Source organism: Chrysochloris asiatica, unplaced genomic scaffold (assembly GCF_000296735.1).
Source record: "Chrysochloris asiatica unplaced genomic scaffold, ChrAsi1.0 scaffold00221, whole genome shotgun sequence".
NCBI lineage: Eukaryota > Metazoa > Chordata > Mammalia > Afrosoricida > Chrysochloridae > Chrysochloris > Chrysochloris asiatica.
Window position 1 is genome coordinate 5,140,599 of NW_006408739.1, and position 15,972 is coordinate 5,156,570.

The window sequence follows — 15,972 nt, forward strand, 5'->3', positions numbered from 1 at the left end:
TCATACTCTAGAAGTTCCTTCTAAAATGATTTTTGGAATCAACCTTATATTAATACATCGATTTTTAACATGCAAGCATTCAGCTAAAAATATATATATATATATATATATATATTATATATATCCATTTTTCACAGGCAACAATGAGAAAACCCAAAGCCCTGATATATTTATTCTATTTCCGTTAAGAGGAACATCTTTTATTTTCACTCACACCTGACCCATGATCTATCCTACCACCCTCAAAAACTATTTTTCACACTATAACCTCTCATTTTCCTTTATTTCTCAGTAAAAATAAATAAAAATTTTTAAAAATCAAAGTGCTCTATTTTGATGGTGGGTAGAAAAGGATGCTAAGTGATCAAAGATCATTTGTATTGCCACTTGTGCTAAAAACAAAGGACATGTGTCTCTGGAGACCCAGACGGGAGACAGTGACTCAGAACCCAGTCAGGTGAGTCAGCCAGCGGGTCAGTGGAGGTGGGAGCAGAAACCACCATGGATGGTGTTCTACTGGAGAGAGTGTTCTCTGTGAGCTGCTCAACAAAGAGTACCATTTGCTAATCTCTAGCTGGGGAAAGTGACAAGAAGAAGAATGAATTTTCTTGCGGTTCTGAGCTTTGGGTTAATACAGAAGTTTAGCAGTTTGGGGAAAGATTCGTTAGTTGACATTCTCCTTTCCAAGGACTGAGGCTAATAAAATCTCCCCATCTTGTCTTTCCCTATAAGCATTTGCCTTTTCCACTTGTTTTCTGCCTTGGACAATTAGAATTTTCTGATAGAAAAAAATTTTTTTAAGGAAATGGTGCCACATACAGACAAAAAAGATATAAAGTTCTCTCTGCTGGACCCATTTTCAGTGTTCTGGTTAATCAGAAGTACCCTGGGGAGTAGCTTAATCTAGGTTATTACAAAGTCTCATGAAGTCAGGGACAAAATCAAGGTCGTTAGGGGCTCGACTTCACACCTTTCAGCTTTCCATCCAAAGGGAATCAGCTGCCTAAATGCACTTTTTCAGATATTGCTGAGGAAAAGTTACTAAATCATTGTCATTAAAATAAAATGACGACCACACAAAGTTCTGGACTACTGCTGAGTTCTCATGGCTGGAGGTCTAACACAGGATGGTTTCTGAGGGACAATTTGTGAAAGATGAGAAATGGAATAAACTTAGAAAATTTTAGTGTGATACAATAGAAAATACTGAGGAAAGGGAAATATAGAACTTCTGACCTCACACGATTTAACAGCCTTCGACTTGCTAAGACCCAAGGAAAAGAAAAGGCTTTATATTTCTCACTTGAATCTGCTGCAGTCACCAGTAAGGACCATGCTGCTGGCAGAAGCTCAAACTTCTCACGTTTTCTAGTCAATAAAAATCAATGTCAAAGGAATCCAATACTTTGCCGTCCCCAAGGGCTTTGTATCTATTCTAAAAGGAGTTCTCCATCTGAACTCCAGAGCAACCGGCTGCGACTAAGCTGAAAAACCACAAACTTTCTTCATTCCTTCCTTGCCCACCTTCAGTCCTCAGATTTCAGGCCTCAGAATATCCCTGTGTAGTACCCAACTGCTCAGTTCAAGGAGAGCATCTCCTTCTAGACCGTATCCTAGTGAAGGAAGGTGTCTGAGGCATATCACAGTTTATGGCTAGATAAGCTCAGGGAGAAAGGAAGGGCTCTCTCTCATGGGGTGGCGCTCGCCCAACCAGTAACCAGTTGCCACTGAGTTGACTTTGCCATGTGCCTCCTCAAACGCTGATGCACAGCTTACCTTGGTACAAGGTGGTTGAATTTGTAACAACTGAAGACCTCTTGGATCTTTTCTTCTACTTTTGCCTGGTAACAATGCAGGAGATGGAAGAGAGAAAACAAATACAGATGAGACTTCTATCAACTTTATCCCCCTATTGCCACAAATGCCTATTGGCTTGGCGTGATTGCATACTTCATAGCACTATAAGGCTGGGTTCAGGGACTCTACCAGGTGAAAGACTTAGGACAAGGCGCGTATGTACCATTTGGTAACATAATCAAATTCCCCAATCATCTAATCCATAATACCCAAACTAAAAGCAGTTTTGTAATTGGACTCCTGGTACCAATTAGGTATTCTGGGTGCACAGTGAGTTAAGTACTGGGCTGCTAGCTGAAGGTCAGCAGTATAAACCCACCAGCCAGTTACTCAATGGGAGAAAGATGAAGCAGTCTGCTTCTGCATAGGTTTACATACAGCCTTGGAAACTCTATGGAAGTTCTACCCTGTCCCATATGGTTGCTATGAGTCAAAATCAACTTGATGGCAGTGAGTTTGTGTTGCATCTGGCTGGCTCTCAGGGATTAAATGAAGAGAGATACATTTCGTTTGCAAGATATATTCTTGCCTGCTCTATGAAGTTGTTTGGTATTCATGAACTGGCTACATTCAAATTAACACAATTCCTGTCAAGGGTCATATTTCTTATTATCATATTGAATGGTTTAAATAAAAGTATTACATGCCCTAAGGAATTTCTAACAGCATCAATCACTGAAAACTAAAGGGAGAGCAAATCTAAGCATTGGTCTTACTTCACATGCAGGACTCCACACTTGCATAAAGCAAGCAAAGGGTCTTAGAAAGTTAGGTTACCAAAGCTACGAGTTCACCTATCTTCTCTGAAGACCACAGCATATAGTGGTCATCCAGCACAGTCTTGTTAGGAAAAACACAGTATTCATAAGGGTGGGGCTGATGAAGAGGATACAAATTTTTGCCTTCATTAGAATCCCTACTCTTTGTATGAGGCATGTTCTTGCCGGGACTTCAAGAGACATAATTGCCTCCCTGGGAAATTTCAAAAATGTGTTACTCAATTCTGAAACATCCACAAAGCCAGAGTTTCCAGTTCCTTTGACAAATTTGCAGGAATTATTTCTGATAAGGTGAGCAGTGATGTGAGTCACCTGAAATGTCAGCCAATTTAAAATTCACTGTATATTTGGTTTTGGGGATAGTGCTGTGGCATTTGTCTTTGATTATGAGTTTGAGGGATGATCTAAGAATTTATAATTTAAAAAACAGGCTAAAGTCACAGTGAGAATCTGACTCAAAGGGAATAAGGAATTTGTCCCAGATTCCTCATAGTTCTTTTTCCATTGCGGAAACTCAGTAAGGACTAATATGAAGCGTGAGCCTAAACGGAACACAGACTGCACTTCTCAGTCATGCCTTCCTTAGCTGTCAGAGAAATGGGATAGAAAAATATGCAAGAAATATATGGCAGTAAGGACACTGAAGAAAGATTTGCCTCGGATACACTGTTATATCTAAATGATTAATAAGTTACAATGAATAAGGAAGACCAAAGAACTGATGCCTTTGAATTATGGTATTAGCAAAGAATATTAAATATATCATGGACTGCCAGAAGAACAAGCAAATCTGTCTTGGAAGACGTATAGCCAGAATGCTCTTTAGACTAAATGAGGGCAAGACTTTGTCTTATGTAGCTTGGACATATTATTAGGAAGGACCATTCCCTGGAGAAGGACATCATGCTTGGTAAAGTGCAGGGTCAGTGAGATGGGTTGACACAGTGGTGGCAATGATGGGCTCAAACATGGCAACAATTGTGAGGATGGTGCAGAACCAGGCAGTATTTCATTTGTTTATTGCACATATTGCTATGCATCAAAACTGACTCAATAGCACACAACAACAACTAAATGAATTGATGAATACTGAGTGAAACCAAACCAAGCGTGAGGGAAACCCACTTCCTTTACCCAAATATAAGCCTATTCAAATCCCTGCGACTTACTATTCAAAAATGAACCTGTTTCTTACTTAGTCTGATTCTTAGATCCCTAGAGGGAAAAGCTTCCAGTCAATAAGAATCTCGCCTTTAACTTCCACTTGAGCTAACAAGCAGCCAAGTACGAGATGAAGAAAATGTGGGTTTATTTCTAAATGAATATAGCCAATAGAGTACCCATAATGTGGAAAATGCTTGAAATGCTCCCAACTGTAGTGCTCTTTGGATTATAGAATCACTTTTTTACAGAATGAACAAAAATATGAATTCTAATAAATTTCTGAGTATTGCAGATCATCAGAATTCATTTATTTTCTCGTAAGATCTAATGTATGTTTTTCACAGCTTTGCTACTGTTAAGTGCCATCGAGTCCGTTCTGACTCACTGCGACCCTGTACAGAGTTTCCGAGAAGCAGCTGGTGGCTTTCAGCTGCCAACCTTGAGGCTCGCAGTCCACTGCTTATCCTTCAGCGCCTATTAACAGTGTCAATTATTGTTAAGTGCCATCGAGTTGGTTCCGACCCATAGCGACCCTATATAGGGTTTCCAAGGAGCAATTGGTGAGCTTGAACCACTAGCCTTGTAGTTCAAACAGCTTTGCAGTCTGGTACATTAACCCACAGCGCCAAACCAAGACTCCATAGTTGTTGTTAAATGCTGTCAAGTTGGTTCTGACTCATGGCGACTCTGTGTAGGGTTTCCAAGGAGCGGCTGGTGAGTTTGAACCACCAACCTTGCAGTTCAAACCGAATTTGCAGTCTAGCGCAGTAACCCACAGCGCCACACCAGGACTCCAGTATCAATAGTAGCTCAATAAAATAACATCTTATTTGAGAGATATTTCATAGACCATATTAACTCACCCATTTCAAGTACATGATTCAATGACTTTTAATATAGTTACAGAGCTGTGCATCCATCATCACAATTTTAGGACATTTTAATTATACCCTCCCCCACTTATCCATTCATCACCCTGCAACTTCCCTTCCTCTCCAGCCCTAGGCAACCACTGATTTACTTTGTCTCTGTAGTTTCCTATTCTGGAGTTTACATATAAATGTGATGGGCCTTTTTCATTTACCATAATGTTTTCAGGGTTTATCCATGTTATAATACATACACATTTATTCCTTTTTATTGCAAAACAACATTCATTAAATAGATATACCCTACATTTTGTGTATCCATGAATCAGTTAGTGGACATTTGGGTTGCTTCTAATTTGGGGCTATTACTATGCTGCTAAAACATTAATGTTTAACATCTTGTGTGGGTCTATATTTTTATTTCTCTTGATATATACTTAGGAGTAAAAATGCTGGATCATATGGTAATTCTACATCTAACAGTTTAAAGAAAAGACCGACTGTTTTCCAAAGCAACATATTAAGAATTTCCACCAGCAGTGTAAAAAAAAGGGTTTCAGTTTTATCATCTGTGTTTTTTATTATTATTAGTGGATGTGAAGGAGCCCTGGTGGCACTTTAGGATAAGCACTGAACTGTTAACTGCAAGTTGGCAGTTCAAACCCACCAGCCATTCAATGGGAGAAAAATGAAGCTTTCCAGTATCTCATTGTGGTTTTAATTTGCATTTTCCAGATGGCTAATGATGCTGTAAAGGAGCTCTGGTAGCATAATGGTTACGAATTGGGCTGCTAACTTCAGGGTCAGCAGTTCAAAACTACCAGCTGTTCCACGGGTAAAAGATGAGGCTTTCTGCTCCTGTAAAGATTTATAGTCTTGGAAACCCTGTACAGGGTCGCTACGAGTTGGAATCGACTCCACGGCCCATAACAACAAAACAACAATGATGTTGTAAGCACTCCGATCACAGGTTGGCTTAAACTGCATGGTGGGCGGTTCAAATTCACCAGCTGCTCCTGGAAAAACCTATACAGGGTTGCCATGAGTAAGAACCGACTTGACGGCACTAAACAACAACAATGTTGCACATTTTTTCATGTAGCTACTGGCCATTTGTGTATCTTCTTTGGGGAAGTGGTCATTCAGATACTTTGCTCATTTTTTGATTGGGCTGTCTTTTTGTTATTAAGTTATGACCTGTGATAAATTGTTGCCGAGTAGATTCTGATTGCTGGCAACTCTACAGGACAGAGTAGAACTACCCCACAGGGATTCCAAGACGGTACATTTTTACAAATGCATACCGCCACATCTCTCTCAGAGTGGCTGATGGGTTCCAATTACTAACTCTTTGATTAGCAGCTGAGTGCTTAGCCACTGAGCCACCAGCGTTCATCTACTTAGCTATAAATGTTCTGTCCCATTCTGGGGGCTGTCTTTGGAAACCAGTGCTTTTTTTTAATAGAAAAAGATCATCTCAGAGCATACATTATGGCTTTTAAAGTTGTTCAGTGCTATCCAGTTGCTTCTGACTCATAGCAACCCTATAAAGGGTTTCTGAGGCTTTGAATCTTTGGTTGGGTCATGGGGGTGGGGAGTGGCGCCACCATCTTTCTCCCATGGAGCAATAATACTTAGCAATGAAGTCTATAAATTTTTGACAAACAGTAATGGATTAATATAAAAATGAAAAAAGCACTCAGCCAGAGATGAGAAAATGGAATATCTTTTATTGTTTCCCCGTTTCCCCCATAGAGGGATGACAGGTGGTACTATAGGATAAGCCTTGGATTGCTAACTGTAAGGTCAACAGTACAAACCCACCAGCCACTCCAAAGGAGAGAGCTGAGGCTCTGTGCTTACATTAATATTTACAGCCTAGGAAACCTTTTACAGGTAAAAAACCACCCACTGCTATAGAGTCAGAATTGCTCAAGGGCATTGGGAGGGCCAGTGTTACATAAAATGTGAATAAATCTGTTCCTGGGTAAATACAAATATTCTTTAAATGTACTGATTTACATAACAAAAGAAAGGAAAAAGCTAATTACGGATTAAAAAATAATTTTTGATAAAGGAAACTAGGGTAAATTGCTACAACTTGATGAACTTGACCTATACTCATAGAGATTGTTGTTGTTAAGTGCGGTCGAGTCGATTCCAACACATAGCGACCCTGTATAGGATTTGTGAGGAGCAACTGGTGAGCTTGAACCGCCAACTTTGCAGTTCAAACTACTTTGCAGTCTGGCGCATTAACCCACGGCGCCACATCAGAACTAGTAGTAGCTCAAAATACCAACAGAAAGGGAAGGAGTCTTCACATCAAGTATCAATGCTATCCCTTTTGTATACAGGGCAGATAGGGACGGGCAACTCAGACACTGGCTACCTAAAATGAGGGCATGATAAACGCACGAAGTGACTGGCTTATAAGGTTTCAAGAGGTGGTTTATTTTAATTTAAGAGTGTGCAGAGGAATATAGAATCCCCACTGAATAGTTTTCATCTTGTCTAGATGGGTCTGGTGAAAAGAGATGGGGATAAGATTCTTACTATTCAATAGTAAGTAATTGTTATCATGACTAACTGCAACTGTCACTATTGTAAAGGTAGAAGTTTTGTAACAAAAACGGGGGAGTGGTTAATCTTACATTTCAGAAACAAAGGACCCTAGGACCATCAAGGGAGAAGAGAGCATAAGCGGAATGCGGGACCTTATCCAGAGATGGAGGCAGAGATGAGGACATGAAGAGAAGGAGCAGCTGAGGACGCTAGATTCATGGAAAGAGAGGGACTGACAGCTGGGGCCCAGAAGGCAGGTTTGCAGAATGTGCCCTTTGGTGGTATAAATTATTATATATGCCTGAGTGTTTAAAAAAAAAAAGCTAAAATGAATAGCAAGAAATACTGGTAACTGATGGTACATTGGAGGAGATTATAATAATTGTAATGAAACAAAGTATATGATTTGTTGAATGTAAAACAGATGATCGGCTCTGTAAACTTTCACTCAATTCACAATAAAAACTTAAAAAACCAACAAAAAAAAGCTAATTATGTATAAAAAGTTAGCATGTTGTGGTTGTTAAGTGCCACTGAGTCAGTTCTTATTCCTACTGACCCTGAAAAGCACTCCCAAAGAGGGGCTGGTGGGTTTGAACCACCAACCCAGTGGCAGTCCAGTATTTATCCTATAGCGCCATACCAGGACTCCAAAAGAGTTAATATGTTGTTGTTGTTGTTAAGTGCCATCAAGTCAATACCGACCCATAGCTACCTTATGTACAGCAGAATGAAATACTGTCCGATCCTGGGCCAACCTCACTACTGTTGCCACGCTCGAGTCCATTGATGCGCTGCCATTTGGCCAATCCATCTCATTGGGGTCCTTCCTCTTTTTCTCTGACCCGCCACCTTACCAAACATGATATCCTTCTCCAGCTAGAGGTTCCTCCTGACAATATGTCCCAAGCATGAGAGACGAAGTTTAGCCATCTTGGCCTCCAAGGAGCATTCTGGCTGCACGTCTTCCAAAATGGGTCTTTTGGTTCTTTTGGCAGCCCATGGCACTTTCAATATTCTCCTCTAACACATTAACTCAAAAGCATCAATTCTTCTACGGTCTTCCTTATTCACTATCCAGCTGTCGCATGCATATGAGGTTATTGAAAATACCATGGCTTGGGTCAGGCGCACTTTAGTCCTCAAGATGACATCTTTGCTCTTCAACACTTTAAAAAGGTCTTGTGCAGCACATTTGCCTAATGCAATACGTCCTTTGATTTCTTCACTGCTGCTTTCATGAGTTTATCCAAAAAGAAAGAAGGCCTTGACAACTTCAATCTTTTCTCCATTGATAAGAATGTTGTTTATTGGTCCAGTGGTGAGGATTTTTAATTTCTTTACACTGAGATGTAATCCATACTGAAGGCTGTCCTCTTTGATCTTCATCAGTAAATGTTTTAAGTCCTCTTCACTTTCAGCAAGCAAGGTTGTATCATCTGCATGACGCAGGTTGTTAATGAGTCTTTCTCCAATCCTGATGCCACGTTTTTCTTCATAGAACCCAGTTTCTCGGATTATTTGCTCAGCATACAGGTTGAATAAGTATGGTGAAAGAATATAACCTTGTCGCACACCTTTCTTAATTTGAAACCATTCAGTGTTCCCATGTTCTGTTTGAACAACTGCCTCTTGGTCCAGGTACAGATTCCTCATGAGCACAATTAAGTGTTCCAGAATACTCATACTTCGCAATGTTGTCCATAGCTTGTCATGATTCACACAATCAAAAGTCTTTGCGTAGTCAATAAAGCACAGGTAAACATCTTTCTGATATTCTCTGCTTTCAGCCAAGATCCATCGGACACCAGCAATGATATCTCTTGTTCCATGGCCTTTTCTGAATCCAGCTTGAACCTCTGGAAGTTCTCTGTCAATGTATGATTGTAGCCATCTCTGTATTACCTTTAGCAAAACTTTACTCGCACGAGATATCAAAGAGATAGTCCTACAGTTTCCGCATTCTGTTGGGTCACTTCTCTTTGGAAAGAGTTAATATAGCTGTCCTGAAACTGCTTTTCTTACAAAGGTTTCCTTGCAGGGTTGGTCTTGACTGGTGTTTGGCAACCTGGATAATAAGAGGGTTCTTAGCATCTCCTGAATTGTTAAGAATGGGTCCTCTAACCAAAACCTTTTGTACAAACAACATGGTTAATGCTGAACATCTTTCCTTCGTAGAGTCTACAGTCTTGATGCCTGCTAGGCAGAGGATGCTTCGCTGGCCAGTTCCCAGTAAAAACCCTGGACAATATCTCTGAGGATAGACAACATTCACATGTGCTGTCACAAGTCAGTGTCAGAAGAATTCAGCAGTGTGTGTGTGTGTGTGGTGTGTGTTTGACTCCACAAAGAGGACTTGTGGAAGCTTGTGACTGGTTTCTTCCAGATTTCACTCCAAGTAGTATTTCCCTTTGTGATTCTGCTGTTTTGTATCCTTTCACTGTAATTGATCATAACTGTGAGTCTGTCTGGCTGTATGTTGAGTCCTCAAGGCAGATTAACACATCTGGGGGTGGTCTTAGAGACCTCCGTGACACTATCAGAGTTAGAGGTTTAACTTTTAGTATGGAAAAGTCATAACAATTACATAATACCTATAGGCATGCTCTATAATTAAACTAATTAAATTGAAGTCCTGGTGTGGTGCTGCACAATAAGCACTGGACTGCTAACTGCAGTGTCAGCAGTTCAAATCGCCAATTGCTTCTCAGAAACACTACAGAGTTGCTCAGAACTGACTCCATGGCAATTAACAAAAATTATTCAGTCAATTTTTGAAATGTATCAAAATTCCAGGCTGTTCAAAAACAAAGTTAGCTAAATCTTGAAGAATTCTAAACACTTTGGTGCTTAAATCTGAATTCAGAAAAAAGAACCAGGTTCAACACAGAGATGCTAAAGCAGGTCCATTTTGTAATGCTTTGTAAGGCTTTCCTCGCACTTTATGATGAATTTCCACATTTCCTTTCTGTACCAAAAGGACAGACTACACTAGTGTTCACTCCCTACTGCAAACACCAATGTGGTGGGTATAATAGTACAAAGACAGTTTACCAGCCCCACAGCAAGATGTTTTCTTTTGTTAAAACGGCAAAGGGTTCATTGATACATTTCCCTTGGGCATAAGGCTCACAGTACATAACCACACTAATGAAACTGACATGGCTCCCTTGGGAGAAGGATGCTGGTTAAAGCATCTGATCTGTTTCAGAAGCACTGCTATGTGAAAACGTTGGTGAAAATGTTACAACAACGCCGCTAGAATTCCTCACCAAAGATTCAGCCCTGGGGGATTCTCTCTTTCAAAATTTTAAAATAACTTGAATTAAATGAATTTTTTATTAGATCCTAGTTCAAAACAACAACTACAAAAAAAACCCCAACCGCTATTAAAAAAAAGGGGGGGGGGGGACAACTGGAGAAAATTTTAAAGTAAACTGAGCATTAGATGATATTATGTGATTCTTTATATTTTCTTAGCTGTGATGTCACTGCGCTTATGTAGATAAATTTCAGTCTTAAGAAACGGATGCTTTGTATTTAGGAGTGACACATCATGATTCCTTCATCATGCTTTCGAAAGTTCACAAGAAAAAAAAAATTTTTGTATCCATCTATACAAGGAGCTCTGGTGGCATGGTGGATTAAGTGTTGGGCTTCTAGCCACAAGTTCAGCAGTTCAAATCCACCAGCCACTCCTGGAAAAACAATGAAACAGTCTGCTCCCATAAAGATTTCGTTTTGAAAACTCTGTCCTATAGATTCTCTGTGAGTCAGAATCAATTTGACTGACAGTGGGGTTTTTGGTTATACACATATGCACATAGACTGTACAGATACAAGTAAGCACACACACACAAACACAAGGAAAAATTGGAAGTGTGATATTTATGGGCGTCCTCACTAATTTATCCACTGGGTCATGTCCATCTTGGCCTTTGACTGCACTATTCCACAACTCCAAAGAGGCAAGTTATAGAAAACGGATAGAGATGCAAACAATTTGTCCCCCCAAAATGCATATTGGATTTGTTAAAATGTAGTAAAATCTGACCAGTTCTGCATCCATTTCTGTATTCATTACAGCATTCCTTATCTGACTAGAAATGCATGGTAATTTGCCTTTCTTCTGAACCAGTTGCAAAATCTTACTGGTTTCCTCATTAAGTAGTTAAATAAAATATTTTGATGAGTGTTAATTTTTTATTGAAGTCATGATTTTATTCTTTTTAAAAACTGAACCTATAACAAGCAGACCAACCTGGAGTGGCTAGATGAACAGAAGATACTTCTTGAAAGAAAGACCTACAGGAAAAATATAAAACAACATAGGTAGACCAACTGTTACTATGAGAACAAAGCAAGTTACTTGCCCAGGAAACATCAAGGCAAGTGGTTGGGTCCTCTCAGTGCAAACCACCTTCCAAGACTAAGACTCAATAGGAATACACGCTGTGATTGGTGACCACGCTCAACACCGATAAGGGGAAGTGAGGGAAAAACAGCAACGAAGCGGTGAGCTAAGCCCTACAACATTCAATAGACTTCTGTGAACCCGGGTGAAGACCTGGTTGGCCAGCAGTGTGGCAAGACCTGGGAAATCTTGGGCCCAGAGTCAGTGACATACCCACAGAGGACTAGAGTGGAGAGTGAAGCATCCAGCTGATAAGAAGAGAGGGCATATGCATAAGAACACCCACACTTGCAGAAAATACCCACTTGACCTGGCTTCAATGACTGGATGATCAGAGCTCAACCAGAAATAAAAAGAAGAGGGGAAAAAAAAAGGATTCTCATGCAATTTTATGAACTTGACATACACCTATGGAAGCAGTAGCTCAAAAAAGGGAATAAGTCCTTACAGCAAAAATCATTCCTACCCCCTCCACACACAGAGTGTAGACAGGGATGGGCAACTTGGACATTGGCTACCCAAAATGGGGGGCGGGGGAATACAAAGGCAAGAAGTGACTGGCTTACAAGCTTTCAAGAGGGAACCTAGATCCAGAGGGCCTGGAGGAAGGTAGAATCTCCAGTGAGTAGCATTCAATTTGACTAGGTGGGGCTGATGCAATGAAATGCAGAAGGGTCTCTTGTGATACAATAGTGAATAAGTATCAGGACTGATTGTGAGGATTGGAAATGTAAAGGTAGACATTTTATAGCAAGGAGGGGAGTGATTAACTTTTCAGTCTGAGTGGAGATCCCTAGGACCATCAAGGGAGAAGAGCAGAGAGCAGCACCCTACCCAGAGAAGCAGTGATGCCTGAAATGGAGCCAGAGATGATGATGTGGAGCGATGGAGCAGCTGCAGACTTCAGATCCAGAGAGGGAGAGCGACTGTGTGCTGAAGACCTGGGGGGTGCGGGGGAAGGATTGCATGAAGGGGATTGTAACCATATGATAGAATGAATGTAAAACTAATGTTCTCCCATATAAACTATCACATAATTCACAATAAAACATTTAAGAAAAAAAAAACTGAACCTATAACAGTTTATATAGGAGGAGACTGGTGGTGCGGTGATGTGCCTTCGAGCCAATTCTGACAACAGTGACCCTGTGTAAGATTTCCAAGGCTGTAAATCTTTACGGGAGCAGAAAGCCTCATCTTTTTCCCACGAATCTCTGGTAGACTCAGACTACTGACTTTGTAGTTAGCAGCCCAACACATAAGTAGAAGGTAAACAGTTGCCTAACTTTCTGTATGTTTGACTTTTTATAATAAATTGTGGGGAATTACAAAAAATTAAAACAGAACAAAAAAACCCAAAGTCCAGATTTCACAATTATCTTATCTAGAGTCACAAACTGAATTATACTCCCACCAAAGTATGTATCAGCTTGGCTGAAGCATGATTCTCAGTGGTTGGCAGTTAATGTGATGATCCCCATGATATGACCTGATGTAATAAACCAGTAAGAGGATTAAGGGTGTAATGTTGTTGCTGTTAAGTGCCGTCAAGTCAGTTCCAACTCATATCAACCCTGTATAGGGTTTCCCCCTAGGACCCTGATTCCCAAGGATGTGGTCTGCCAATACATTTTACCTTACAAGAAATAAAAGGAGAGAGATGTGAGTAGAGAAAGAGGGACCTGCTACCACCAAGAAAGAAGAGCCAGGAATGGAGTGCATTCTCAGGACTGTGGGTCCTACATTATAAAGCTCCTAGATTCAGGGAACAGTTGATGTCAAGACACATGGAGCTCTCCAAGGCATGCTGGGTCTACAGATGCTGAAAGGAGACAAGGACTTTCCCCAGAGTCAGTACTCTGAATTCCAACTTCTAATTTCTAAACTGTGAGACAATAAATTTCTGTTAAAACCACCCACTTGTAGCAGACCAGCCTGGAGCAGCTAGAGGAACAGAAGATACTTCTTGAAAGAAAGACCAGCAGGGAAAACTCAAAACAAAAATAGCAGTCTGATTGGGTACTACAAGAATAAGTAAGTTGTTCGCCAGGGAGGCATCAAGGCAAGCAATCAAGTCCCTCCAGGACAAGCCCCCTCCCAAGACTGAAACTCAAAACTCAAAACACACAAGCAGGCATGTAAGCTTGCTGGCAACCACATTGGTCTTCGGTAAGTGGAAGTAGGGGAAAAGCAGCAATGCAGAGGTGGGCTGAGTCCAACCAAGTTACATAGACGCCCATCAACCTGGGAGTATGGTAAGAACTGGGGACTCCTGAATCCATGGGTAAGGACATGGCCACAGAAGGCTAGAGCTGAGAGTGAAGCGTCCAGTTGATATGAAGTGAGGGGATATGCACAAGGGTGCCCAAACTTGCAGATAGTGCCCATTGGACCTAGCTAGCTTTAATAGCTGGATATTCAGAACCCAACTAGAGGAAGGAAAAGAGTTAAGAAAGGTGAAAAAAAATTGAGTGTAAATCGCTACAATCTGATAAACTTGACCTATACTTATGGGTGTAGTAGCTTAAAATATCAACCAAGAGGGAAAGAATCTTCATAGCAAAGATCATTCCTATTCCCTCAGGGTTGATAGAGATGGGCAACTTAAATACTAGCTACCTAAATGGGATGTAAAGGCACTAGGTGACTGGCTTACACGTTTTCAAGAGGGATTTTAGATTCAGAGTGTGCAGAAGAAGGTAGAATCTCCACTGAGTGGTTTTCGTCCTGTCTAGACAGGTCAGGTGAAAGGAGATGGGGACAAGAACGCTCATGATTCAATAGTAAGTAATTGTTATCATGACTAACTGCAATTGTCACAACTGTAAAGGTAAAAGTTTTGTGGCAAAAAGGGCTGAGTAGTTGTTCTTAAAGTCCCGGAGTGGAGGACCCTGGGACCATCAAGGGAGAAGAGCAGGAGCGGAGTGTGAGACCCTAGCCAGTGAAGCGGTGACACCAGAGATGTAGATAGAGATGATGGCATGGAGAGATGTAGGAGCTTAGGACTCTAGACTCATGGGGACATGTGCTGGTGGCCAGGGGTGTGCCCTTTGGCTGTTTGAATGACTGTATATTCCTGAGGGTTTTGGTGCACATTCAAACAAAACAGAGGGAATAGAAGCAATACTGTTGAATGATGAAGCATGCAGGGGATTGTAATCATTGTGATGAAACGAACTGATGTTCCCCCATGTAAACTATCACTCAATTCACAATAAAAACTTGTTAACAGGGAGGAAGTGGGTAACGGTTTTTACATTGAGGGGATTGCAATCATTGCAATGAAAACAAAGTGTATCATTTGCTGAATGTAAAACTGATGATCTGCTTTGTAAGCTTTCATCAATTCACAATAAAAACATTAAAAAAAAAAAAACACAACCACCACCCGCTTGTGGTATTTCTATAGCAGCACTAGAGAACTAAGACATCCAGGTATAAGACAGATTTTTTTAAAGTCAGGCACACCCCCTTCCAGGACTGAGACTCATGGGGAGGGAATACTCAAGCAGTTATGCACGCTGGTGACCATGTTGGTCAGCTAGAAGGGGAAGTGAGGGAATAATAACAATGAAGCTGCGAGCTAAGTCCTTCCACGTTCAATAGACTCCTGTGAACCTGTGTGGAGACCTGATTGGCCAGCAGTGTGGCAAGACCTGGGGACTCCTAGGCCCAGAGTCAGTGACATAGCCACAGAGGACTAGAGTGAAGAGTGAAGTGTCCAAGAACACCCACACTTGCAGATAATACCCACTTGACCTGGCTTCAATGACTGGATGATCAGAGCTCAACTAGAAGAAGAAAAAAGGAGTAATCTGATACAATTTTATGAACTTGACCTACATCTATGGATACAGTAGCTCAAAAGAGGGAACAAATCTTTATAGCGAGGATCATTCCCCGCCCCCCCGCCTCCATACACAAGAGTAGACAGGGATGGGATGGGCAACTTGGACATTGGTTACCTAAAATGGGGGGCTACAAAGACAAGAAGTGACTGGCTTACAAGCTTTCAAGACGTAGAGGGTGCAGAGGAAGGTAGAAGGTAGAATCTCCACTGAGCAGTAAACAATCTGTCTGGGAGGGGCTGATGAAAGGAGATAGAGATAGGTCCCTTGTGGTACAATAGTGAATAATTGCTATCAGGACTGACTGTGAGGGTTGGAAATGTAAAGGTAAACGTCTTGTAGCAAAAGGAGGGGAGTGGTTGACGATACAGTCCAGGAGCGGAGGTCTCTGGGACCATCAATGGAGAACAGCAGAGTGTGGGACCTTACCCAGAGAAATAGTGACGCCAGAAATGGAGGCAGAGATAATGACGTGG

General features: G+C 41.1%; 1 protein-coding gene across 1 annotated transcript in view; it reads right to left on the reverse strand.

Moving 5' to 3' along the window:
* The window catches only part of FNTB (farnesyltransferase, CAAX box, beta), a 126,907-nt gene that overhangs the window by 79,619 nt on the left and 31,316 nt on the right, over nt 1–15,972 (reverse strand). Inside the window, exon 2 of the mRNA XM_006873060.1 lies at nt 1,777–1,841. Within this exon, the coding sequence (XP_006873122.1) occupies nt 1,777–1,841 (65 nt within the window). The remainder of the gene's footprint in view (nt 1–1,776; nt 1,842–15,972) is intronic.